General features: G+C 41.2%; 1 protein-coding gene across 1 annotated transcript; it reads left to right on the top strand.

Moving 5' to 3' along the window:
- Positions 1–196: 196 nt before the first annotated feature.
- On the top strand, positions 197–25,186 carry LEMD1 (LEM domain containing 1). Its single transcript, XM_007182818.1, has 5 exons — positions 197–278; positions 846–968; positions 4,031–4,101; positions 23,701–23,777; positions 24,988–25,186. Exons 1-5 carry the CDS (start codon positions 197–199, stop codon positions 25,184–25,186), a joined length of 552 nt encoding a protein of 183 aa, XP_007182880.1.
- Positions 25,187–27,849: the final 2,663 nt, after the last annotated feature.

The raw sequence follows: 27,849 nt of genomic DNA, 5'->3' as shown, positions 1-27,849 counted from the left end.
TATGACAGAAAAACGGCAGAAAATGGTGATTTTTGCTTTATTGCTTGTGTGCCCTCAAGACTGGGGAGCTGGGGTCGTAAACACTTCTGTGGACTGGTAAAGTTTTAGTTCTCATTTGTAAGTCTGTCTTAAGGAACGTAATGTTTTGCTATTTCAAGGATTCCACTGTCAGAAAAGAGACCAAACTTTTATCACCATGGTGGATGTGAAGTGTCTGAGTGACGATGAATTACAGAACAAACTTGACAAGCTTGGATTTTCACCTGGCCCAATACTACGTACGTATGCAGCAAGTATTAGAGACTACTCAATGATTACCTATAAGCTACCTCCAAAGATTGAAAATTATTTACAGTGGAAGGAACCTATGCAATAAAAACCATTAAAATAGAAATAGGAAAAAAATTTAAAACCCAGCTCTTACTCACAGATTAGTAAATTTGGTGCCAAAGAGAAAGGATTGTTTTTTTACAATAGTGAAACACCAGTAACTCTTGATTATATCACCCTGGGCTCTTTTTGCATTTCTAGTGTGTGCACTGTGTTAACTGTTTATGTACTTATTGTCCATATTTCCCATAGATAAGATGTACAACTTCGTCAGTCTTGTTCCCCGATGTACCCAATGCCTGACTCCGTGGCCAATCCACAGAGGCCCTACCTTAAGTGATGGTGGAAGGAAAGGAGTGAGTTGAGTAGTTGTGGGGTCTACCTTATTGTAAAAGCCATAATTAGCCAATAATGTAAGATACAAGAATAAGGACCTGAGTTGTGAAATATTTTGAATCCAGTGAGATCACATACACAGACAGAGCAACTTAACGGCTCTCCACGTTCCTCCTCAGCTTCCACCAGAAAAGTGTATGAAAAGAAGTTAGTGCAGTTGTTGGTCTCAACTCCCTGTGCCTCACCCGAGATGAACAGACCCAGAGAACGGGACAGAGCTCAGGACTATGATGGCAGTGAAGGTACCGTCAGAAGCTGTACTGTAGATGGCAGCTGTGCGCTTACTCATACCTTGTCCAGCATGATTATGCAGCTTTAAATGGTATGCAGGGTGGCCTGTGAAATATCCCTACGGGCTCTTTGCACACAGACCCTGGAAAATAGGCCCTTGGGCTGCAAAAGGAATCTGTTAACTCCATGTCTACATTCATGCCAGTGCCTCAGTGGGGTAGACTGTCAGGGGAAGGACTGGTCATTCTGTACGTTCTCTTACTAACCAGAGCCAACTCTGTGTTTGATTTCTAAAACCGGAAGTTCCTACAGGTAATTTCCAGGTCTCTTTTGAGGTCTCAACCTCTGCTTTGCCTCAATCAATAAATTTGACAATTATTTTCTTCAGATTAAACGATTGCACATCCATTAAGAAATATGAACTAGGGACTTCCCTGGTGACGCAGTGCTTAAGAATCCGCCTGCCAATGCAGGGGACACGGGTTCGAGCCCTGGTCTGGGAAGATCCCACATGCCGCGGAGCAACTAAGCCTGTGCGCCACAACTAATGAGCCTGAGCTCTAGAGCCCGCGAGCCACAACTACTGAGCCCATGTACCATAACTACTGTAGCCTGCGTGCCTAGAGCCCGTGCTCCGCAACAAGAGAAGCCACCTCACTGAGTAGCCCGCGCACTGCAACGAAGAGCAGCCCCCTCTCGCTGCAACTAGAGAAAGCCCGCGTGCAGCAACAAAGACCCAACGCAGCCAAAAATAAAATATAAATAAATTTTTTTAAAAAAAGAAAAGAAATATGAACTAGGTTGCACCTCCCCAAACTCCTCCTGTGCCTACTGCCTTCCTGATTTAATGGGGGCTGACCACAGCTGGTCTCTTGCAGGTCCCAGGGTGGGCGGGAGCAGTGAACTCTGGGATCCGTGGGTTTCCCTTTCAGTGGCCCCTGCCCCAGGTGCGCCGTTCTCCTGCAGGGGTGTCCAGTTTGGGCTCCTAGGGGTGGGCTTGAAGATTCCCGCAATGCATTCCGAGGCTCTTTTGTCCAGTAAATATTTATTAGGAGTCCTATGTGAGCCACAGTAAAATAACAGAAACTATCACTTATTGAAGGCCGTCTGTGCATTTCTGGCCTAACAGGCGTTATCTCATTTAACCTTCACAATACTTAGGTGAAGTTCAGGTGACTGGCCCAACATCATATAGCTAAGAAGAAGCCCCAAAAGATAAGCTTCCATTAGAATGTGCCATGAAGAGTAAGGCCCGTCTGTCTGCATTACCACTACGTGTCCAGGTCCTAGAACAGCACTAGGCACATAGCAGCAATTCGCATATGTTGAATATACTGTGACAGAAAAGTGACAGGACTGAGATTTGAACCCGGGTCTGGCTGTCATAATTGTGCTCTTTCTACCACATACTCTACACTTTTCTCATAATTTCTATTATGAGGATGAACATATGACATTTTTGTCCATGTCTGATCTACAAAAAATGGCAGTTTCATATAGTTCAAATTAAGAGCTCAACAAACAATGTAAGTGCCTGGGGCCCTCTGAAAAATCCCCTGTAATGCCTGGTATTGGTGGTGGCGCAGGCACTGAGAGCTTTCCCCGAGAGTCTGGCATGGCCTCATTTGGAAATGGCAGCAGAGTTTGGGGACAGACCCCACTGGCCCCTGAGCAGAACAGTTAGCATGGGGGTACCTCAAGGCAAGTGGCGACCCCAGACCCTTTCTGGATGTGGGATGCGTTCAAAGTCTTGACCCAGACCTGCGGCTGCCTCTGTTCCCTGCCAAAGATAGGAGCTGAGGGGACTAGACCAGCCCTCTGATGAAAAGCGTGTCAGACTAGAAGATTCCAGAGAGGAAAGCTTGTACACTCACTGCTCACGACTGCCCAGGACTGCAGGTCAGACCTGCACAAGCAAGCTGTTGTGGTCTCAAGCCATCCTGGTTCCCAGCATGTAGCCCTCCACAGAGGTGCGTTTATGCGAGGGCTAGGAGAAAGCTGGTCCTTCAGTTTGCAAGCTTTGCCACTGCTTTAGACTGTCTACCTGGTGCTAGCCAACTCCGGGCAATCAGGTCAGAGGGGGAAGCTCTTGTTCAGTCCTACTCTTGTAACGCTATTCTGCAACGTCAATGGACGGTGGTTAGTACAAACAGAAAACCTGCTTCTCAAGGTCAGGTCTGAATTGGATGTTTGAATTTGCTCGTTGAGGACCCTCAATAAGACCCTAGTGCCATTAGAATGGAGGGGTTGTCATGGAACTCATGGGATCTTGTGGACATTCAGCCTTGGGCATTTCACAGAGACATCCAGGCCTGGGGTGGGGTTGTGGTGGAGGGGCAGGGCAGTTCCAGACCTGAGGCTGATCATTAGGTCATCCAAACAATGGGTGGATTCGATTTTTCTCATTTTCACTCATTGTTTTGTCACTAGGTGGACATAGCGTTAAATGATCTCACCTCTTTTCAAACTTCCCAAATATTTGTGACTTGGAGAACTCATTTAAAATCCCCTGCATTAAAACCTCTGCTGAATGTCCAACAGCACACAACTGCTCCAAGTTTATCAAAATGCTTCTTCACAGACTGAAGCCGAGGGTTGATTAACAACCTTTTCTGCTCCTGGCGATTCCCCTGATTTCAAAGCCTTTTTGCACAGGTTTGGCCTTCCCTCCCCTGGATGCTTCTTGGGATACAGAAGAAATCCTCCTGCCCTATCTTGACAATCAGGGATGCATGAGGCTTACAGCTGCTTTGAAGGGGCAATGACTAGACTAAAAATGCGCCCAGATGAGCAGCCAGCTCAGGCTCTGCAATGTATTTCTCTCAGAGGCGTACAAATGTGACAGCCGCCCTGGTAGGAGCCCTCCCTGTGCTCCCAGGGGAAGGCCTGTGTGTTCCACAAAGGCCACTGCAGAAATGCTCCTTTCCCTCAGAAGGGCAAAGTGAATTTTCTTCCCCTCACAAAAATCTTTTGCCCTACAATTGAGAGAATTCACTCCTACCATTGGTGTGTATTCCCTTTGCTAGCTCATATGTTCTCATGGCCTATTTTCCTTTTGTTTCCCATGATCCAGAGTTTAATGTCACTATCATTTTGAAAGGAAATATCATATTCTCATCAGAAAAAAACAAGGGACCCAAAAAAGTATGTACAATTCTAACGCATGAATACTTTTACACATGTATTAAATATAGAAAATAGCACTTTTCATGTGTATTAAGAAGGGAAATAGAGAGTCATTACATTCTGTTATAATGGTAAAATCCTAGTTTAAAAAAGCTCATTTTAATGCAGGTTTCTGTTTTGTGAAACTATTTCCATGTTCTAGCACAGGACCCAGAGTCACAGTGTCCTCCTGCGCCATCTCTTCACCCTGAGATAGCCACCCTCTCCCCTCCAGCTGGTGTCCCCTCTCTTCCCTTGTGCCACCCGTGGTCTCATATAGACCCACAGTGAGCATGGAATAACTGTGAGTTCCTGTTCCCTTCTCTCTCTCTCTCTCTCCCGGACACTGAGGTCATTGAAGCGCAAGGCCAGGTGTGTGAGAGTAAAAGGTTTGGGTAAGTCCAGCTGGCTTAGAGACCCTGCCCTTCCACTTGCTAGTGGTGCGACCTTAACAGATCTAAGCCTCCCCTAGTGCAGCGCTTAATAGCAGCGCCCGCTTACAGGGTGGCTGGGAAGGGAAAGGCCGGTAACACACTTAGCCTTGGACCTGACACATCATTAGCTCCCATAATGAACTCCAGGTCATCAACTCTAGGGACCCTTTCTCAGTCTTCTGACCACTGACTGTCCCTCCGTATTTAGAGACACCTGCTTTCTTAGATTTTGGCAGCTCTGTGCTCTCTCGGTTCTTGGTTCTACCCTCTTCCTGTTCTGTGCTGAGTCTTTGTCTTTTGGCCCCTAAAGAAGCTTGCGCCTGAGGTCTGTCTTCAGCCCTCTCCCCTTCCGCTCTGCATCGTTTCCCTTGCTGTCTCCTCACTTCCTGCCTCTATGTCGTGACTCCACATAGAACCTCCACACAGGACACCCCTCCTAGGCTTAGGCCTGCACATCCAGTTGCTTTCTGTCCTGGAGGGCTCCTTCCTTCTCCTTCTCTTCCCCTCCTGCTTTCCCTCCTTCCCGCATTCACCCAACAAATGTTTGTCATCATGAACATTTCGAAGATTAGATATATGTATTTATACTTCCCCCTGTGGTTATATTCCAGCACCTCACACTCAGGCTATCCAGGATCAAGCTCATTTTCACTCACCCCAACCTGCATGTGTGGCCTCTGTTTATCCTGATGGCTTTACTGCCTTCCCACTGTCCAGGCTCAAAGCCTCCGAGTTGTCTTGGGATGCCACGCCCCTCAGCTCCTTAGGTATAAACAATCGCCAAGTCCCATGGATTAGAATTATAAGTTTTTAAAAAATTATCCCTCCTTCTCTTCCCACTGCTGCTATCTTAGCTTGCATTCAGCTACTTGTAAAAAAAAATTTTTTTTTTGAACAATTTCAAAATCCTCCTAACTGGCCTCTTACTTCAACTTTTCCCAATTCAGGTTCAAATCTATCAGCAGAGATTGAATCACATTATTAATTTGCCTGGAGACTTTAGAGCAAGAGGGAAACTTACTATGCACCATGAGGAGACACCAATGTCTCCTGTAACTTTATCTCTCTCATCGTCAGATCCAAACCATAATTACTTGTTTCTGCATCTCTCACACTTTCTTCCCACGTGCCTTTGCCTCAACTGTTCTTTATGCCTAGAATTCCTTTCATTTTCCCACCCCCTCCCCATTTTTCTTCCTGTTAAAATACTGTGATCGTTTAAGGAACGTCTCAAAGGCCAATCCTGTGCATCCCTTTACAGTTGCCTTTTATTCCCTTCATTGGCTGTCACAGGCTCTTGCACGTAGTAGGAGTCCAAAGCTCACCTCATCAAACACTCTAGTGACAAATAGGTTAAGTTTACAAATGTGATCTAGTATTTAAACTACTTGCTGAGTTTAAATACCAAATGAAAAGGAGCCTCCAAGTAAACACTCCTGCAGTACGCTGTAGCTTTAACTTCCCATTTAAACATAATTCAAATTAGATGAAGGAATTCTGATATCTTATAAATTTTCTAAAAGGATCTTTTAAATCTTCTAAATGGCTCATTAAAGGGATCCTTTCCATTCATCAAACCTCGTTTCCACAGAAAACCCTTTTGTATAGTTCCTGCAAAGACATTTACAGGAGAAACGGCAGCCTGAGTATTTAAAAATGCATCAGGTGGGACCAGTGCCCTTCAGTCTTTGCTTTACATAAACCCGAAATAAAACCACATCAATATTTTGAATTGGCAACAGAATTTAATAGAAAGTTTGTGATGGCATAAAATGTTTTGATCTGAAGGATTTATATAAGCCATTTTGATTCTCGGAAGGGCCCCAAGACATCTGTTCAACTTTAAATCTGAAAGTAAATGTAAATAAGCACTTAAATTTCCACCTAAAAGGTGGTAGAACATGTGTTTATTGAGACACTTGTCGAACACCATAGACTTTAATTACTTAAAAGCAGTGGTCTGTACCTAACAGTCCTCTAAGTACCTGCAAAGGTAGTATTTGCATTTCTCTGAAACACCAGTGAACACACATTTTCCTCTCATTTTAGTAGGTTTCTAGTGGAATACAAACCACTTTGAGCTTTGGATTACGTCGATTTCTGGACACTTTTTCATACTCTGTGTGTTTTATCAAGTCACATATATGGCCCATTTGATTTGGTGATTAAGACCACCAGAAAGCCAAGTCATTATTTTTTTTTAATTGGGTTTTTTTTTCATCAGATAGACTCTAGACACAGCTTATGTTTCCACTGATGGAGGAGGGAGTTAAGCCAATGTGTATAACTCAGGCTCTAAGTCCCCTTCCCCTAAAGAGGAAAAAAGTAGGGTTTGGGGGCAGTAGGGAGGCAAAATAATCTACAACATCGAGGTTGCATAACGTGGGGTTTAAGTAGGGTGACCATATAATTTATCGTCCCAAACAGGATGCTTCTGAGAATGAAAGGGGAGACTAACCAGAAGGGACTCTGGAATAACAGAAGTAAAACAGGACTGTCCTGGCGAAACAGGGCGTATTGTCACCCTGGGTTTGGGAGTGGTTCCAAAGGGTGAAGTGTTCGGACATGCATGCTGGTTGCGGAGGACTGATGCAAGCAACACACATAGGGCAGCTGATCCTGGGAGGTGTGTGCTCCTGGCCCCATCTGTGTGCTTCCTTATTCTCTCCCAGACAGAGCATGCTGTTTCCTGCCGGAATCTCCGTTCATTCTGTTCTCCCATCCTGGAATGCCTTCTTTTTATCTTGCCACCTGTCCTATACTACATTCCACTAGGAGTTTCTCAAAATGGATTCTGTGGGTCTGGTTCTAGGAATCTGCCTTTTCAATCAACCCCTACTTCCACCCTCTGCCCAGGAGCTTTTGCTCTAGGCTGTAAACTTTTGAGGGTAAAAACCTATGTCTGAATCCTCTATGTTTAGTTCAACGCCAGGAATATGGGGGGAGAGGGAGTTACTCAGTCCCTGTTGACCAAACTGAAAGGAAACTTTATCCTACACTGATGTTGAAGATCTCGCTTTCTCACTTCCTAGTCTGTGGCATCTCCTGGACATACCTTGATGTATTCTCTTGAGAGACAATGCTTAGGTCATCACAAATTGATGACCATCCAGGGAATGGTTGTAACAGAGCTTCCACCCCTGGATCTCAGCCTGTGAGTTAACAACTATTTATTGTGTACAGGGCGTTGTGCTAGACCTTCTTCAGGAAGAAAATGGGAGCAACAGGAGCCGTAGTTTCTGTCCTGAAGAAATTTAAATAGAGCTCTGGAAACAAAGAATATGTGTATCAAAAATATGGACTCTAGAGTCTGACTGCCTGGGTTCAAATCCCAGTTCTGCCACTAACTTTGACAAGACACTTGCCCTCTCTGTGTCTTAGTTTTGTCATCTATAAATACGGATAATAATAGTCTCAACTTCATAGAGTGTTGTGAGGATTAAGTAGAAATATGTAAAATAGAGTAGTGATGACATATAATAAGAGTTATATAAGTGCAATAAGTACTATTCTATCATTAAAATTATTATTATATAAAAAGCATGATCTTTAATTATCTGCAATACAAAGCAATAATATACTTAGTGAAAAATAATATAATGGAAACTGAATCTTTAGAATTGAACTCTCAAGTGCTATAGAATGTGATTTACAGGTGCCTACAGATATATTTATATAGTTAAATATACAGATATAACTAAAGATTGTTCTCTGTGAGCACCGTGTGTTGAATGAGGCAGACCAAGCTTTTAAAAAAAGTCATATGTGCCTTCCCAGTATATAGGATTCCTTCTTCTCAGTCTTAGGTTTAAAGCCATCCCGTGCCCCTTTAAACATTTTTTTGAATAATTTATTTTGAGATAAGTTCAAACTTAGGGAAAGTTGCAAGAATAGTACATAGAATTCCCATATCCCAGATAATCTAATTGTTAACTTTTACCACACTTTTTTTTATTGAACTATAGTTGATCTACAATGTGTTAGTTTCAGGTGTACAGCACAGTGATTCAGTTATACATATATATATATATATATTCTTTTTCAGCTTCTTTTCCCTTATAGGTTATTACAAAATATTGAGTATAGTTCCCTGTGCTATACACTAGGTCCTTCGTGTGTGTGTTTGTGTGTGTGTGCGGGCATGCAGGTACCCTACCATTATGTCTTTCTGAACCACTGAGAGCAAACTGTAGACATGAAGCCCCTCAGCCTTCCAGCATGTATTCTGCTACCCCCAAAGGATACTTTCCCACATAACCACCGTATAACACTCCAAATAATGAAATTTACATTGACTCAATGCTAACATCCAATATTCAGACCCCATTCAGATTTCATCAACTGTTCCAATAATGTCTTTTGCTTTCTGGTCCAAGGCCAATCCAGGAACATGTGTTGCCTTTAGCTGTCACGTCTTTTCAGTCTGGAACAACAGTGCCTCAGTCTTTCCCTGTCAAATGCCCTTGACTGTTTTAAAGAGCATAGGCCTTTCATTCTGCAGGTGATTTTTCTGATTTTTCTTTTGACTATTCATAGAGGCCATGCATCCAGGCAGGAATTCCTCAGAAATGATGCTGTGCTCTTCTCATTCTGTTCCACTGCTAGTAATGCCAGCCTTAATCACCTGGAAAAGTTGGTGTCTCTCAGATTCCTCCGTAAAGCCATCATTTTCCCCTTTGGAACTGAACAGTATTTTGTGGGGAAATATTCTGAATTGACACCTCATCAAACTTTATCCATTAGCCCAGTACCCATAAGTGACTGCCTAATTCAACTTCTATGATCATGATGACCCATTGGAAGTTTCTATTTCTATTATTTCTTCTAAATTTATTAGTTGGTATTCTATTGTGAGGAAGACTTTCCCTTCACCCTCATTTATTTATTTATTTGTTGGTTGATTGGTTGGTTGGTTTGTTCATATGTTCGTTCATTCATTCATTCATTCATACTAGTATGAGTTCATTGACTCTTCATTTCAGTGGTTGTACCTGTTGATATGATTATTTATCCTAATGCTCAATTTGTCCCAGATTTGGCTAGTGGGAGCCCTGGCAGTCCAGGGGTGAAGACTCCACACTTTCACTGCAGGGGGCGTGGGTTCAATCCCTGGTCAGGGAACTAAGATGCCACATGCCATGAGGCAAAAAAAAAGATGGATACTGTGTCCTTTTGACGTGTCTTCATCATTCCTTGAGCATTTCCTTCATTTCTGGCCCAAAAAGATGTTTCAGACTCATCTTGTACTTTTTCTGCCCCAGGAACACTGGTTCCTTTTACTGCAGGTTATCAGTTCAGCAACCAAGATCTAGGCCTTCAGTGAGCTCCTGGTTGCTGGGGAGTTATTGCTTCTAGGTCCTCTCAGTGGACAGAGCTAGAAAATAAATGTTTGTGTATATGTACACATACACATATGCATCTATCACTATTTTTATCTCTCTCTCTCTATATATATATATATAATTTTTTTTTAATGAGCTGAAGGACATTATTGCAAATTTCTTTTTTTTTTTAATTTAAATAATTAATTAATTAATTAATTTATGGCTGTGCTGGGTCTTCGTTTCTGTGCGAGGGCTTTCTCTAGTTGAGGCAAGTGGGGGCCACTCTTCATCACGGTGCGCGGGCCTCTCACTGTCGCAGCCTCTCTTGTTGCGGAGCACAGGCTCCAGACGCGCAGGCTCAGTAGTTGTGGCTCACGGGCCTAGTTGCTCCGCGGCATGTGGGCTCTTCCCAGACCAGGGCTCGAACCCGTGTCCCCTGCATTAGCAGGCAGATTCTCAACCACTGCGCCACCAGGGAAGCCCTCTATATATATTTTTAAACCATGAGTCCATATTGACCTCCAATTACAATCCAGCATTGCAGTGTTCCTTCTAACCTTTCCCCTTTCTGTGTTTGTAAGTCACTTCTCTGACAGTGAGAAACCTGCCTTCCATTATCCTCAGTATATTTACATTTTTGCTCAATTTTCTAATTTTCTCAGTGTAACCAGTCTCACAATCATAATAGCCTGCTCCTTCTCTGCATAGTCCCCATCATCACTTCCTTGACCCCTGGACATGCCAGCACCTCTATGTGGCCCTCCCCTTACTGTCCTCCTTGGACACAGGGCACACTAAAGCCTCCATGCTGTCCCATCCCCTACTGCTCTTGTTCTTCAACCACCAGGCACCCCAAAGTCCCCTCCATATCCATAGCTCCCTACTCCATTTCACTGTCCTCCAGGCATGCTGACACCCTGAGTCCATGTCCGCTCTGCCACACTTCCAGTGCAGGACACACTGACATTCCAGGGAAGGAAAAGGAAGGGAGAGAAAGCTTCATGTCTCTTTTTCATTTCCAGTTCTGAGATCTGTTTCATTGTCTTTGTGCCAGAACTTTAATAGGATTTTTACTCTCTGTGTCTCAGTTGCTATTGTTGCTGATAATATACCTTGTAGGCCTATAATTATGTGCAGGGCCTACCTCACGTGCTGCAATCAGAAGGCCCAATGTACCAAGGGAATATACTACCATTAAGAATACCATTAAATGTGTGGTTTGAGTTGCATGTAAAGATTTTAGGAGACCTGATCAGGTTAAACATCCCTACAATAGTTTCTTAATTAATTGAAAAACATCCTTATTCCCAATAGTAGTTGTATACTACAGTTGGATCAAAGTGAAGAGTAAATTACATATTCTATAACTACTTAATAAGCCCTTTGTTCTTACCTATGACATGTGCTAATGGGAGCTAAATGCCATCCTTACAAGGAATGTAATTTAACGTTCTTCTTGTAAAAATACTGACCTCCTGGTAGATATGCTTAAATATGCCTAATGATCAATATACCTTTTTTTTTTTAAATTAATTAATTTATTTATTTTTGGCTGTGTTGGGTCTTCGTTTCTGCGCGAGGGCTTTCTCTAGTTGTGGCGAGCGGGGGCCACTCTTCATCGCGGTGAGCGGGTCTCACTATCGCAGCCTCTCTTGTTGCGGAGCACAGGCTCCAGACGCGCAGGCTCAGTAGTTGTGGCTCACGGGCCTAGTTGCTCCGCGGCATGTGGGATCTTCCCAGACCAGGGCTCGAAGCCGTGTCCCCTGCATTAGCAGGCAGATTCTCAACCACTGCGCCACCAGGGAAGCCCGATCAATATACCTTTATCTTATTGATTACATGCTGATTCTTTCTGTGTAGTAGAACCCAGTTTTGAAATACAAGAGCAGCAGGAAGAGATAGTGAAACCAAACTGTGATTACAATGATTCTAAGATGATAATAAAGGTAAACTTATTTATTTTCATAAAACCGAATTATGAGCAGTGGTGGTCTTTTTCTGTAGGAAAAATATGAATTTGTTTAGGAAACGCAGCTTTCCTTTCCCTTTCATCTAAGAATATAACCATACTGACTTTAGCTAATTTATAATTTGCATTATGAGTATAGATATATGTATCCATTTTAGGGAGAGGAACTTCCTGTTGTACCTCTCACATGAGGACCCCTGAGTTATTTTAATCTCTCGGGACTTGTTAGGGCTTTGTGAGCACCAGGCACTATTCCTCGCAATTAATGAGTCCAGGCATGATTTACTATAGATAATTATTGATTATGCAATTTACTATCGGAAAGGCTTCTTGGAGGAGGCTATATGGTACATCTTATAGATGAGGAAACAAGCAGAGACAGCATATGACTTGCCCAAAGCACAGAGAGTTAGAAGAAAAATTGGAATAGAATTCCAGTCTCCCAGTTTCCATTCTATTGTCCTTTCCAGTATATCAAGCTGCCAAAGGGGCAGAAAAACACCAGGCACCTGAGTAGTGAAACAGCTCCCCCTAGTGTCTTTTTTTTATATCGCAGAAGGACTCCAGAACATCTGTTCACCCATGGAAGCAAAGGCTTTCTTTCTGATGATTGCTTTGCAAAGAAAGTCCTTGCGAGGCACTTGTTGGTGACCCTTCCATTCACACATTAAACCATGCTACAGAAATCATGAGAGTTAAAATGGGATGACACATCTGCATATGGGTACCTGGAATTTCCCCAAGTGGACAAAAAAAAATCTCAAACCTGAAAAACTTTTTTTGACATTTTATTATAACATATCTTATGCATCTAAAAATTTATAAAGAATCACATAATGAGTAGTTAGAGTCCCACTCCAGAGATTTAAAAAAAAATCATTGCTAATTCAGTTGAAGACCCCAATGTATCCCTCCATGATCATATTCCCTTCCTTCCTTTCCCCCAAGGTAACCACTGACCTCAGTTTTCTACTTTTCATTCTTTTCCTTTTCTTTACAGTATCCACAGACATTAGTTTCTCATGATTTTGGATTTTATTTAAATTATAACATAATGTAAGTATTCTTCTGTAACTTTCCTTTATCATTCAGTATTATGCTGTGAGCTTCATCCCATATTTGTAGCTCTAGTTCATTCATTTTTACTGCTATATACTTATTATGAAAATACATCTATCCATTCTTTATTTATTGGACATCTGGATCATTTCCAAGTTTTTCTAATACAAGCAATGCTGCTACAAACATTGTGACAAATGATCCATTGTGTAAATGTACAAGAAATCTTTTTCTGATTGAATGAATGATCTAGGAGTGGAACTGCTCCACTAGCAGTAGAATCAAAGGTTATATCTCTCTTCAAATTAAGACAGCATGCTAAATTGCTCTGCAAAGAAGCTGCAGCATTTTATGTTCCTACCAGCAATATATTAAGAGCTCCATTGTTCTAAATCTTCAAAATTTAGTATTGCCAGATTTCATTTTTGTCAATGTAGTGGTTGGAAGATGGTAGTTCATTATGATTATAATTTGTATTTTTCTTATTATTAATAAGTTGAGCATCTTTTCATGTGTTTGTTGGTCATTTGTGTTTTCTCATCCGTGAAATGCCTGTTCATTTCTCTTGCCCATTTTTCTATTGTTTACCCTTTTCTTGTTAATTTATAAGAGCTCTATATATTTTGGATACTAATCCTTTGTTAGTCATTAAGTGTAGAACATATCTTCCAGTAGCTTGGGATTTTTTGTGTGTGAGAAAAAGATTTTTTTGCGGTAGTCTTAGGTTCACAGCAAAATGGAGAGGAAGGTACAGAGATTTCCCATATAACCCCTGCCCCCCACACATGCATAGCCTCTCCCATTACTAACAACATCCCCCACCAGTGGGCTTATCTTTTCACTCTTTTCTTGGTGGCTTTTTTTTTTTTTTTTGCATTGAGAGCCCAGAATCCTAACCATTAGGCCACCAGGGAACTCCCCCTAGGTGTCTTTTTTTTTTTTAGTGTAATTTTAAAAAATGATTTCAAACTTACAGAAAGATTCCAACAAAAAGTTCCTGTGTGGCCTTAACCTAGGTTTACCAAGTCTTAACTTTTTACCACATTTGTTTTGTAATTTTATCTATTATTTTTTTCTCAAACTGAATTGTAGACATCATGACCTTTTACTCCCTCCCCAAAACTTTAGTATGTATTTCCTTAGACTAAAGACATAAGGACATTCACAGTACAATGACAGGAATCAGAAAAATTTTTAATTGAGATTAAATTCACATAACATAAAATTTACTGTTTTAAAATGAACACTTTAGTGGCATTTAGGACATTCATAATGCTGTGAAACTGCTACCTCTATCTAGTTTCAAAACATTTTCATCACCCCAAAATAAAACTCAGTACCCATTAAGCAGTTATTCCCCAATTCCCTTCTGGCAACTACTAATCTACTTTCTATTTCAATGAGTTTACTTTTGGATTTTTCATTTGAATGGAATCATTCAGTATGTGATGTTTTATGACTGACTTCTTTCACTTAGCTTAAGGTTTTCAAGGTTCATCCATGTTGCAGCATGTATCTGTATCTTTTTATGACTAACAGTTCATTGTATGGATATACCACAATTTGCTATTCATTCATTCATTGATGGACATGTGGATTCTTTCCACCTCTTGGATATTGGGAATAGTGCTACCTTGAACATTCACATACAAATATTTGAGTACGTGTTTTCAGTTCTTTTGGATATATACCTAGGAGTGGAATTGCTAGGTCTTATGGTAGTTCTATGCTTAACTTTTTTGGTAATGGCTAGTTGTTTTCCACAGTGGCTGCAGCATTTTACATTCCTACTACCTATATATGAGGATTCTAATTTCTCATATCCTTGCCAACACTTCTTATTCCACTCCAACTTTTTTTTAAAAGCCAGCCTGGTGGGTGTAAAGTAGTATCTCATTGTGGTTTTGATTTGCATTTCCTTAATGATTAATGATGTTGAACATCTTTTCATGTGCTTATTCCCCTTTTGTATATGTTCTTTGGAGAAACGTCTATTCAAGCCATATGCCTATATTTTAACAAGTTAGTTTGTCTTTTTGTTGTTGAGTTGTAAGAGTTCTTTATATATTCTGAATACTAGACTGTTATCAGATACATGATTTGCCAATATTTTTTTTCCCATTCTGTATGTTGCCTTTCTTGATGATGTCCTTTGAGATCACAAAAGTTTTCAGAAGTTTGTCTATGACAAGTCTTGGCATAGATTTCTTTAGGTTTATCCTGTTTGGAATTCATTCAACTTCTTGAATCTGTAGATTACTGCTTTTTGCCAAATTTGGAACATTGTCAGCCATTATTTCTCCAAATACCTTTTTTAGCCTGACCATCTTCCTCTGCTTTAGGGACTCTGATTACATACATGTCAGATCTTCTAATCCCTTAAGACTCTGAGACTGTTTTTGTTTTGTTTTTAGTCTATTTTCTCTCTCTTGTTTGGTTTGGATTATTTATATACGTCTGTCTCCAAGTACATTGATTCTTTCCTCTGTTTTCTACATTCTGCTGTCAAGCCCATCTAAATAAATTTTTTATTTTGGTTGTTGAATTTTTTTCAATTCTAAAATTTACATTTGGTTTTTCTGTATATATTGTACTATCTGCAGAGAATTAATATTTTTCATTTGTTTCAAACATGTCTTATATCGTTCCTTGAAACATTTTATGATGGTTGCTCTAAAATCCTGGTCAGATGATTTGAATATTTTTGTCATCTTGGTGTTGGCATCTGTTATTGTTTTTTCTCACTTGAGTTATGAGACTCCAGATCTTATCTAAATCTTTTGCGTTAGCTGACCTCCTCATACTCCACACTGGTGGGGAAGAGGGGTGCCAACTCTTTGCTCTCATGTGGGGGTAGAAGTCCAGTTCCCCCACTGGGCCTCCACTGATGCCCTGGTGTGTGTATGTGTGCCTTATTATTGCTGGGATGCTGCAGGGGCTCCCACGTGGCCTGCACTGACACCACCCAGCTGGGGAGGGGACTTCTGACACATGGAAGTGGAAATCCAAGCTTCCCATGTGCCTTTATGTTGGGAGTGGAGTATGCTATTTGGCTGAAGGAGAGCAGTTACTGTCAAGAAGTTTTCTGTCTTGCTAGGCTGCTCCTTTTCCCTTTCTTTGTCCTTTGGCTTTTGGGGGGCTTTTTTGTCTGAACCCATTGATGTTTCCAGGTTACGGCTTCTCCAGCACCCGGTCCAGGGTTTGTGAGGTACAAAGAAAACTCAGAGCACTCACCACATGTCATTCCTCGGGTCCCAAGGTCCCTAGCCCATCTGCTTCTCTCCATCTTTCAGAGTCTTTTTATGTCTGCTTTGTATATAACATCCAGGTTTTTGGCTGTACTTAGCAGAAGAAACTGGGAGAAGCACATCTATCCCATCTTGTTCCCAAAACCATTTTTGAGCAGTCTGTCCTTTCTCTTCTTAGCTGCAGTGTTAACTCTTGTCATATATCAAATTTCTATACATACATGGGTGTTTTAAAATGTACATAGGATTTGTTTTAATCAAGTATGGTAAGGTGATAGACATGGAGACAACTGCCTTTGAAAGAAGAGTTTATTACCTACAGTTCCCAAGAGGAACAGGCAGATCATGCCATGCAGGGCCACATGGGGAAGTATCAGGGTCAGGCAGGAAGCAGGAGTGAAAGAAAGCATGGGCTCATGCCTTTAGTGTGATGTTTGCAGGAAGGAGTGGGTCAAGCCAGGTAAACATTTTAGGATTAGCTAGTTTGAATAATTTTAGTGGGCTCTGGGCTATAAGTGTGGTCCCTAGTTGTCCAATATCTGGCCAACTAGGAGAAATAACGGCTTAGTGTGTGAGAGTTAGGTAGGAAGGTGCTTGGGGTATGCGTTTTGGATTGGTTGGTTTGCATATGAAAGGCTTGCTTTACTATCTCTAGGAATTAGCTAGCCCTTTGAGAGGCCGTCTCTCAAGGATTAGCAAGGCCCCAAGATGTCAAAGCATCATAAAATACAGAAAATAAAAACTATGATTAATACAATGGGGTCTCTACTCTGATTAATTCATCTAGCCTGTGCTGAGAGCAGAATGTCTTAATTCCCATAGCAACCCTTCCCCCACCTTGTCGTTGTTTTTAAATGGTGTCTTTATTTTACTTGTCCCTTTGTTCTTCCATATAAATTTTAGAATGTTTATCAAGTTCCATAAAAAATTCAGATTGGAATTTTGATTGCCATTTTATTGACTTTATAAATTAATTTGGAAAGAGCTGGATTTTCATTCTGTTGAGTCTTCCTGTTCATGTTCTTTACGTTTATTGAAATTTTCTTTAATGTCCGTCAGTAAGATTTTATTATTTTCTCAGTGAAGGTCAGGTTCATCTTTTGTTAGCTTTATTAGGTAGCTTTGTTAGGTAGGCTTTTAAATTTTGTTGCTATTGGGAATAGTATCTTTTTAAAATTATGTTTTAAATGGTTTGTTGCTAATAAATAGAAATGCAGTTGATTTTGTATATTGATCTTCTAAAAATGAACTCTTTGCAATTACAATAATTTTTCTGTAGATTCTTTGTAGTCCAGTTTGATTACCTTTAATTTCTTTTTGTTTTACTGTGCTGGCTAAGATCTCTTTATTGCAATATTAAATCAGAGGGATAATAGTAGGAATTCTTTCCTTGGTTCTTATTCTAAAGAAAATGCTTTTAATATTTTCCCTTTGAGCATGATATGAGTATGATATTTGGTATAGGTGTTAAAGACACCTTTTATCAGGTTAAGGAAGTTCCCGTTCTATTCCTGGTTTGCTAGAGGATTTTTTTCAAAATCAGAAATGAAAATGATCACAAGGTTTTTAACCTTTCTTTTGTTAATGTGATGCAGATTATTTTAAAAGGCTTTAAATTAATTCAAAATCATTACTTAGGTTAAAAGAACACAATGTTTTAGATGAGAGTTTTATTAAATCGAGGTTGAGGCAAAAACAGTGAAGTAAGGGTCTGAAATTATTGTAAAATCTTTTATTAACTTAATCATTTTAGTCAATAAAGGGATTTGGGCTAACTCAATTTTAAACTGTTCTAAATCAAAAGGTGTTTTCTGCCTGTAATCAGGGTTGCAACTGCCAGTTTGCCAAGTCATCGGTAAAAATATCTGGTAGTGAAATAAAGTAATTGGAAAATGTAACACATTTTAGTTAGGAGAGAATTTCATTCCCACCCCCCGGAGCTTCACTGCTCCTGACTGCCCAGAATCCAACAGTAAGAAGTCCTGGAAGAATAAGAGAAAGGAAGGGTGGGAAACCCCTGCAGCACCCCCTTTGATTGCCTGTAATTGTAGGTATCAGCCTAGGACATTTCTGGCTAGGTTTGGGTCTACAGTGTAAAATATACTTCTCATGGATATGCAAACAAACTTGTATTTCTTTATGGGCAAATATGAATGGCTTTAGTCAAGGTAGATTATTTTTCAAAAACCAAATATATTTTCGGATGAGTAATGACTTAATGAGAATACTGATTATTATTCTTTCTGGCTCTGGATATCAGCCCAATGTTTTGTAGTTAACCGTAATACAGTATGGCATAATAGTTCATACACAATCCACTTTCAGATTCAATATGATATACATAAGTAGGCCAGAATTAGCACAGAATAGTCTACCTGGAAAAATCTTATTAAAAAGCCAATTTCCGAAATATTTAAGAAGAGATCTGGCTGCAAGTGTTACTTCTACAAGAAATTAATTGATGATTAGATAATTTATCAACGAACAAAAACAGTTTTTAGAAATATGTTTTGATATATTTGTAATGATAAATTTCCCCAATAGAAAGATTCCAAAACAAAACCCTCAAAACATAGACGTTGAAGCCAGAATATCTGGATTTAAATTGCAGCTATTCCTTTCACTAATTGTGTAATCTGGGGCAAATAATTTAGCACCGTTAAGTCTCTCTTTCCTCATCTATAAAATGGTGATGATTAGCTCTTAGAGTTGTTAGAAAGATCAACTGAATTGAGGCATGTTCAATGCCCAAGATGTTAAACATTCAGGCATGGTATTTCTAACTCCCTTCTAGTAAAGCAACACCATCATCCTGCAGTACGCCGTGGTGTGAGGGGGAGGGACTCCGAGGCTGCACAGCCTGGGTTGACTCCTGGCTCCACCATCTCACCAGCTGTGTGACCATGGGCACACTACTTAAACTCTCCATGCCTCAGTTTTCTCATCTGTAAGATGGGCATTATAAAAGCATCTTCCTGGGGCTTCCCTGGTGGCGCAGTGGTTGAGAATCTGCCTGCTAATGCAGGGGACACGGGTTCGAGCCCTGGTCTGGGAAGATCCCACATGCCACGGAGCAGCTGGGCCCGTGAGCCACAATTGCTGAGCCTGCGCGTCTGGAGCCTGTGCCCCGCGACGGGAGGGGCCGCGATAGAGAAAGGCCCGCGCACCGCGATGAAGAGCGGTCCCCGCACCGCGATGAAGAGTGGCCCCCGCTTGCCGCAACTGGAGAAAGCCCTCGCACGAACCGAAGACCCAACACAGCCAAAAATAAATAAATAAATAAATAAAATCAAGCAAAAAAAAAAAAAAAAAAAACTTTGCCTCTTAAAAAAAAAAAAAAAAAAAAAGCATCTTCCTCATAGGGAGGTAGGATTAAGTGAGTTTATTTATGTAAAATGCTTAGAGTGGGGCCTGACACCCAGGAAATGCTATTTAAGTGTTAGCTAGTATTGTAGTGAGACACTCATGGTTTATTGTACTGGTATACCTAGAACTATCACATTTATAACTACAGCTGATCAGTAATAGGTGGATGGGTATACTTTTCTTTTTTTTTTTAAATAAATTTATTTATTTTATTTATTTATTTTTGGCTGTGTTGGGTCTTCTTTGCTGGGCGCGGGCTTTCTCTAGTTGCGGCAAGCGGGGGCTACTCTCCGTTGCGGTGCATGGGCTTCTCATTGCGGTGGCTTCTCTTGTTGCAGAGCACGGGCTCTAGGCACGCTGACTTCAGTAGTTGTGGCACACGGGCTTCAGTAGTTGTGGCTCGCGGGCTTCAGTAGTTGTGGCTCGCGGGCTCTAGAGCGCAGGCTCAGTAGTTGTGGCACACGGGCTTAGTTTCTCCGCGGCATGTTGGATCTTCCCGGACCAGGGCTCGAACCCGTGTCCCCTGCATTGGCAGGCGGATTCTTAACCACTGCGCCACCAAGGAAGCCCTACTTTTCTGACTTGAATGCCAGGGATGTCCTGAAGAGGGTGGAGCAGCAAAGGAGGCCACGCATTCCCTTGCTCTCTGCTGTGAATGCTTTGCAAAAACAGCTGTGTTTGCAGAATCTAGCTCTGAGCATGGGGAGAAAGGAGCTGAAATATTCCATTTCCCCATGGGTGCCATTTACCCTCACTAAGCCACTGCTTTAATGAACACCAATATTTTTTAGTTCCATTGTAAATGGTGTTTATAGTGAAAATCATATTACAACAACATTAAAGGACTTGTTTAAAGATGAAAAATAAATCAGCTACAAATATGCCACCTGACACAAAAACTGATTTAATTTTTTCTGATTTAAGTTTTTTCTCTCTAGGTTTTGTTTATGTGCATATGCAGTATGTATTTACACAGTTGCTATCACTGTGTACATACAGTTTTATACTGTTTACTGTGTTTAACATTAATCGATAACCTTTTCCCTATTATATAGTCATTATAATTATTATTATTATTGATGGCTGCAGAGTCATGTTGATAGGCCATAATTACTCTTTTTTTGAAAATCAAAATGTCTACCTTTTACATACTGTAGGAGAACTCTAGGAATGTTAGTAAGGGCAATAAATTATAGAAGAAAAGGAAATCAAAGACCTATACCTCCTTATGGCAGGAGGAAAGAGAGGGAGGGAGTATCTGATTGCCTAAGAGCTGTGAAATCCTATAATTTGATTTTGCAACAGATTTCTATACTAATGCTTTACTTAACATATCTATTTTTAAATTTAAGAGAATTAAAAAGAAGTTGCATGTGACAGGTACGTGGAGGTTCATTTTACTACTGTCTACTTTTGTATATGTTTGAAACTTTCTGTAATTAAAAAGGCTTAAAGAAAAGAATGTGCTTATAAAGGATTTTTCCGACACCCTTGGAAATCATTTGGAGTGTCTCTTGGTGAGCAGACCCCCACAGCCCACGCACATGGGAATTTTCAAAGTCTCTCTACCTCAAGAGTCTTTGCTTCCTTCTTCCAGGAAACTGATATAGTGTATGTGCAGAGATGTCCATGCTGGGAACAGTGCTCCCTCAGATGTGGCGCTCTTGTGCCTGGCACAGCTCCCACCATCTGCAGAGACCCTGCCCGGGTATCACTAAACCACTGTTGAGAACATCTTCTTTAAGAGGGTGGGGCAGGGAGTAGAGGGGAAGAGGTGGAGGCAGTAGCTGACTCATCATTGGTGGCCTAGGCTGGGAAGGGGTGACCCGTAGTAAATGGTCGTAGAGCAGGCCATGCCCTCTCTACCCCACCTTGGGCTGAGACCATCACACCTGCTGATACAACACATCCTGGAGGTGATTGTCCAGACTCGTTAGAGTTACGTGCTCTTTTGGGGTGTCCTGATGACACACTTGCTAAGACCAGGGCTCTCTTTTCTCCTGGTAACTCTGTGACTCACGTGAATGCCCAGGTGCCCCCTGTCCTGTCCTACCCTCCGTCACACCCTAGTCAGCCTTTCTCAATATTGCTGTCAGAACATCTCTTTTTGGGACTTCCCTGGTGGTCCAGTGGTTAAGAATCCGCCTTTCAATGCAGGGAACGCGGGTTAAGAATCCGCCTTCCAATGCAGGGCACGCGGGTTCAATCCCTGGTCAGGGAACTAAGATTCCACATGCTGACAGGCAACTAAGCCCGTGTGCTGCAACTACTGAGCCCAGGCCCTCTGGATCCCGCACACCACAACTAGAGAGAACCCCTCGCACTGCAACGAAAGATCCCACGTGCCGCAACTAAGACCCGACACAGCCAAAAATAAATAAATAAAAAAATATATTTTTTAAAATTACATTAAAAAAAAAAGAATGTCTCCTTTTGATTTTCATTCTGGTTCTTGTTCTATGCTGGTGTCGGTCAGTCCTTTCCCTGTCTGAGGCAAGTCCCATCTTGCTCCCGTATATCTGGGAGTTCTTGGTGCCTGACTGCTTTGCCCTCAGCCTCTGGCAGTATCATGAGGCCTCTGGCAGCACGGCAGGTGTCAGAGGCTCCTGTTGTGTTCAGGGGTCCTGAGCCCCTGGGAGGGGGGCAAATATCTACACCCAGTGGTAGATATTATGGGTTGATTAAAGAGAAATGGAAAATCAAACCATCATGTTGTACACTTTACATTTATACAGTGACGTGTGTCAATTACTTCAATAAAACAGGGGGAAAAAGAGAAATAGAAAACAGCTCTGTGAGATCCAACAGATGGTCTGATTGGAGAGAGGAAGTGAGTGCAGAATACTTACAAAATCCCCACACTCAATGGTCAGCTGTTTAGGACAGGGATGGTGTGGTGGTCCCTTCAGAAATCCTCACCGCCAGCATGGGGACTGGTGCTCAGCAGCACAGTACAAATGTTTGTTGAATGAATAAATAAAATTTCAGGTCAATAAAGTCAGGTACAGAACATGTATATGAGCGCCAAAGAAATATAGACCAGATGAGTGATCTGAGTGGATCGAGTAATAAAGAAGACTTCTTGTAGGAGGGAAATTATTTTTAGAAACTGAAGGGTAGAGGGGAGTCTAGTGTAGAGTTCCATTGATAATACTGTATGACCTTAGACAAGTTACTGAACCTTTCTGTGCCTCTAACTTATCATCTTCAAAATGGAGCAACGAGACTGCCTACCAGATGGGGGCAGCGTGGTCTAGGAGGCTCAGTGAATTCTTGGGAAATGGGACCTGGAACTTGATAAACAGCAGTCAGCAACATCATCTGATACCACATCTTCACATTCTTAGGGGTCACCCTGGACACTGCAGACATTTGAGGATGATAAGGTCTGAATCTTAAATAATGAATGGACCGTCAAGGAAAACCAGACATATGAGGAGAAACAGCAACATGAAATTAATAACAATTATCATTATCACAATCATTATGACTAATGTTTATTGAATGCTTACTATGTGCCAGGAGATGTTTTCATCACTTCGCATATATTAAATCATTTAATCTTTACAACCCTATTTCACAGGGAGGAAACAAAGGCCTAAAGAGCTATACCTTTTCACTTTACTGAAAAAAATACCATCATGAAAGAAATCTGGGGGAAAAGGAAAAAAGAAAAACGCCACGACTGTCTCTCCTTCTACCCCTCTTACAGAACATTTTCACTTTCCTAAATTATTTTCTAGTCCTCGTTCATCGCCAACTTGTTTTTTAAAATAACTTTATTCTTTATATAAAAATGGCGCAGGCTCATAAAAAAGTTCCAAGCAATAAAAAAGTACAAATAAGAGAGCAAAAGAAAGAGTTGATATTTAAGAACAGAATGCTGCTGGCATCATGTGACCCTCGTCACTGGCATGTCTATTGTGTGTGAATCACTGAAGTAAAATATTACTCTGCGGAACTTGGGTGTTTTTACTAATTACTGAATAAAGGAAGGCAAAGTTAAAGTCTGTGTTATGAAGTACTAAACAACCTGATATACCAAAAACTTATCAGTTCTCAGAGTATATGACTTTTTCTAGAAAAAAAAAGATTCTTTGTACAAAACATCAGAAACAATAAATTCTTCTTGATATATATATATATATATATATTTTTTTTTTTTTTTGATTCATTAGAGACCCAAGGCTTCCACCAGTAAACCAAAAGCCCTAGAAGGCTTCTGCCTGGATTCTAAGCGTTCTGAGGGAAGAAGGTAATGCTTTTCTTAACATATGAGGAGATATTATTGTCTTATGTAACTCCGGGAAAAAAATTCATTATTCAGATTTCTGTGAAGGGTTTGAGTCTGTAAAGAATGTGTTGAGGGCTTCCCTGGTGGTGCAGTGGTTGAGAATCTGCCTGCCGATGCAGGGGACACGGGTTCGAGCCCTGGTCTGGGAGGATCCCACATGCCGCGGAGCAGCTAGGCCCGTGAGCCACAATTGCTGAGCCTGCGCGTCTGGAGCCTGTGCTCCGCAACAAGAGAGGCCGCGACAGTGAGGCCCGCGCACCGCGATGAAGAGTGGCCCCCGCTTGCCGCAACTAGAGAAAGCCCTCGCACAGAAACGAAAACCCAACACAGCCATAAATAAATAAATAAATAAAAATTAAAAAAAAAAAAAAAAAAAGAATGTGTTGAGAAAGAAGAAAGATTGGTGATATCTCACAATTTCAAAGCCGAAGGGGCCTTACATACTGTCCAGTTCACCACCCATGTTTAGAGATAAGGAAACAGGCCAGAGGGCTGAGGAGGATGCCATAAATCACGGTGAGCTGAGACCAGATCCCAAGTTTCTTGATTTGTAGTCATTTAGAGACATGTATTCCTATTTGTGGGAAAGGGAAAAGAGAAGAAAAAAGAAAAGAGCAAGTAGTTGAAATAAGCGCTCAAGACAGGACATTTTATGGGTCAGAGAGTAAAGCCTTCTGGAAAGTTCCCTTACTTCTGAATAAACTTTGGCCGATTTCCAGGATTTGACTAGCAGATCAGAAATTACCCTCTTGCCCTTTTAAATGCAAAATAAGCAGATTTCAAAAGTAGTTACCATCTCCACCCTGAAAGGCAGTGCTTATACCTCTGGAGAGAGAAGGAAGAGGGCCAGTGTACTGATGCCCCCCATCAGCTTGTACCCATCCCCACTGGGGACCAGGGGATCTGTAAGTCCCTAAGCTGGCCTTGCACCAGCATTGAAAGACGTTACACAGTGGGTGATAAATAAATGCTCTGTGGGATTTTAGAGATCTCACATCCTGGTGATTCCCTGTTAGCATTACTCATTGAAATTAGCACAGGTTTTAAATGAGTGGCGCTCTTCCCTAAAGCCCCACTGTGGTTACCCCCTTGGGCCCAAAGGCCCACAGATTTTAAGGGGTGCTCAAGTAGCAGTTGTACACAACCCTAAGAGCCACTACTGTTTTCACAGGTGTGCTGCGGGAGCATCAAACATCAGATTCAAATCATGGAATAACATCAGAGAGAACGCGTGCTGCATAGTGAACAGGAGAGCTGGGAGCAGGAATATAGAAACGTCTCCAGTAGGCTTGAAACTTGCTGTGTTTGGCATCTTCAACATTGTGATATTTGTCTACATAACTGTGGAAAGGAAGCCACTCTTTGGTTAAGTGCTTTAGAAGCAGAGCGATGAGCGCATGGCTGAGAACTGCTCCAAGCCCTCTTTCTTCAGGAAAGAAGAGAGGCTACTCTTAAGGGGGCGGGCCCAGCCCCATAGCCAGGTAGTCTTCCCTTGCACTGTGTTGCTCTCAAGGATCTGTAGCCAGGCTCAGACAGGTAGAAGCAATGAGGGAGAGAACAAGGCACTTGTGTCAAAGGGCTTGATAGTAGGAAATTCCCCGAGTCAGGTTGGCTACCATTAAAGGTACTTTCATGTTTGTGCAGACCTCTAGAAAGGAAACTGTGCCTGGAGTTTTTCTCTTTAACTATGGCAATAAGCCATGGATCACATTTTATTCACTCGTCAGATTGTACAGTCAATTATGGGAAAGGCCACAACAGGTAATTAACAAAAAAGGAATTGTCTGGTTTGGCAAACATGAAGAACTAGACAACATCACCAGTAATGAAAGGAAAACCACTTAGAACAAGATCACATATTCACCATTGAAACTTAGCAAGGTTTGAAAAAATTAAGGCCTGGTGAGGGGGTGTAATGATCATGGCCCCTGGGAGCAGGTAGAGCTGAGTAGGCACCTGAGCTCCTCTGTTTATTGGCTTTGTGACCTTGGGTGAATTAGTTTCTTCTCTGAGCTTCAGTTCAACTTCTGAAAATAGGGATAAAATAGACCTCTTAGGGTGATGAAGAATTTGAAGAAATGATATGCATATAAAGTACTTAGTGTGGTCCACACCTGACTGGTAGTAAACCCTCAATAAATGCTCAATAAATGCTTAAGCAATGTTACACTTTGGCATAATATTTTGGCTTCTGGGAGGAGCTAATTCTAGATACAGAGAAGTCTTAGGTACCAGGAAGTTGACTGTAGCAATTTTCATGGCAGCCAAAATGTAGAACCAATCCAAATATCCAACAATAGGGGAATGCTTTAATAAGTTGAAGTATAGCCTCTTGATAGATGACTATGCAAGAATTAAAAATATTAGTTTATCATGACAGAAAATGCTTATATAAAAAATTTTATAGCAGCTTTATTGAGATGTAATTTACATGCCATACAATTCACCTAAAGTGTACAATTCAGTGATTTTTAGAATATTCATAGGGTTGTACAACCACCACCACAATCAATTTTAGAATATTTTCATCACAACTAAAATGCTTTTTTTTAATGGTAAGCAAAAAAGGACAGAAATTTGTTACTACTGTATTATCGCAACTATACAAACAACACTGGAAGAAAATATGTCAAAATGTTAACAGTACTACAATGATGGGACTCTGATTTTCTTTTCCTTATTTCTATTTTTCCATGTGTTTAAAGATTTCTATAAGCAGGGTGTGTTAATTTGCTAATGTGAGGAAATTTTAATTTTAACAAATTGTATACCATATTACAGTTTGGCTGCAGGGAACATAAAAACTCTGGGAAAACTAGCTTAAACAGGGATTTATTTTTATCTCATAAAAAGAAATTTGGGGTTTAAGCATATAGTATTGTTAAAAATAACTAAATATAATACGAGCCTGATTCAAATAAACGAACCGTAGAAAAATTATGTTCAAGAAATTTTGAAACTGACTAGATATTTGGTGATATTTAGAGATGCTTGATCTTATTGAGCATCAGCAGCTATTCTGTGACCATGAGTTAAAAAGCATAAGAGGAAGGAAAAGAGAATCACAAAGACATTGGCCTGCTATCTTTGTTCTGTTTTTTTGTTTTTGGCTATGCCGCAAGGCTTGTGGGATCCTAGATCCCTGACCAGGGATTGAACCTAGGCCCTCGGCAATGAAAGCACGGAATCCCAACCACTGGGCCACCAGGGAATTCCCTGGCCTGCTATCTTTGAACTCCTGAAATTAGTTCTGCAACTCAGGCCATTGCATTAGCATTTAAGGCAGAACTTAAGGGCTCACCACATCCCATCACCAGCTCTGTGTTACATATTTCATCCAGCACAGTAAGAGAGGCTGGGAGAGTGGGCACTTGAGCTTTTGCAGCCTCTATTTTAGACAAGGGAGAAGAGGATTGGGCATAAGAATAGGAGAAAGCAACCTATAGTAACAGCCACATGTTCAGTTGTTAATAAGATCAAACATTATAAAAAATAAATAAACCTCCTAGACAGGGTTCTTCAGTACTTTGAATTTTTGCCAATTAGTTCTTTTAAATCAGAATCCTGGAATCAGTTTAAAGAGACTGCACAAGACTTCTAGTTAGTGCCTTACCACTCAAGGTGTGGGTCCCCCAACCAGTAGTATTAGCATTTCGGGCCCTACTCCGACCTACCAAGCTGGAGTCTACATTTTAACAGGATCCCAGGATTCCTATATGTATAAAAGCTTGAGAAGCACTGCTGTGGTCTCTGCCCATCAGACGCTTATGTAGGAGGAATCCTAGCTGAAGCCTAAGCCAGGCTGAGGACCTGGAGTCCACTTAGGAGTGCCAGGCCAGAGGACCAATAGGGTAGGTCCACCAGGGGTCTATGCACACTGGGGACTGCTTCCCTCTTTGAGAAAAGTGTGTCTTAAAGGAAGATAGGCATACAAGTTTGTTTGTAAACAGTAAATGTTTCACTATTCATCCATCCAATAATTTGCCTCCTGTATACCCTCAATAGAATGGCAAATTACATCAATATAAGATAC

The sequence above is a fragment of the Balaenoptera acutorostrata genome, chromosome 1 (genome assembly GCF_949987535.1).
Source record: "Balaenoptera acutorostrata chromosome 1, mBalAcu1.1, whole genome shotgun sequence".
Taxonomy (NCBI): domain Eukaryota; kingdom Metazoa; phylum Chordata; class Mammalia; order Artiodactyla; family Balaenopteridae; genus Balaenoptera; species Balaenoptera acutorostrata.
This window is presented reverse-complemented; position numbering and strand designations above follow the sequence as displayed.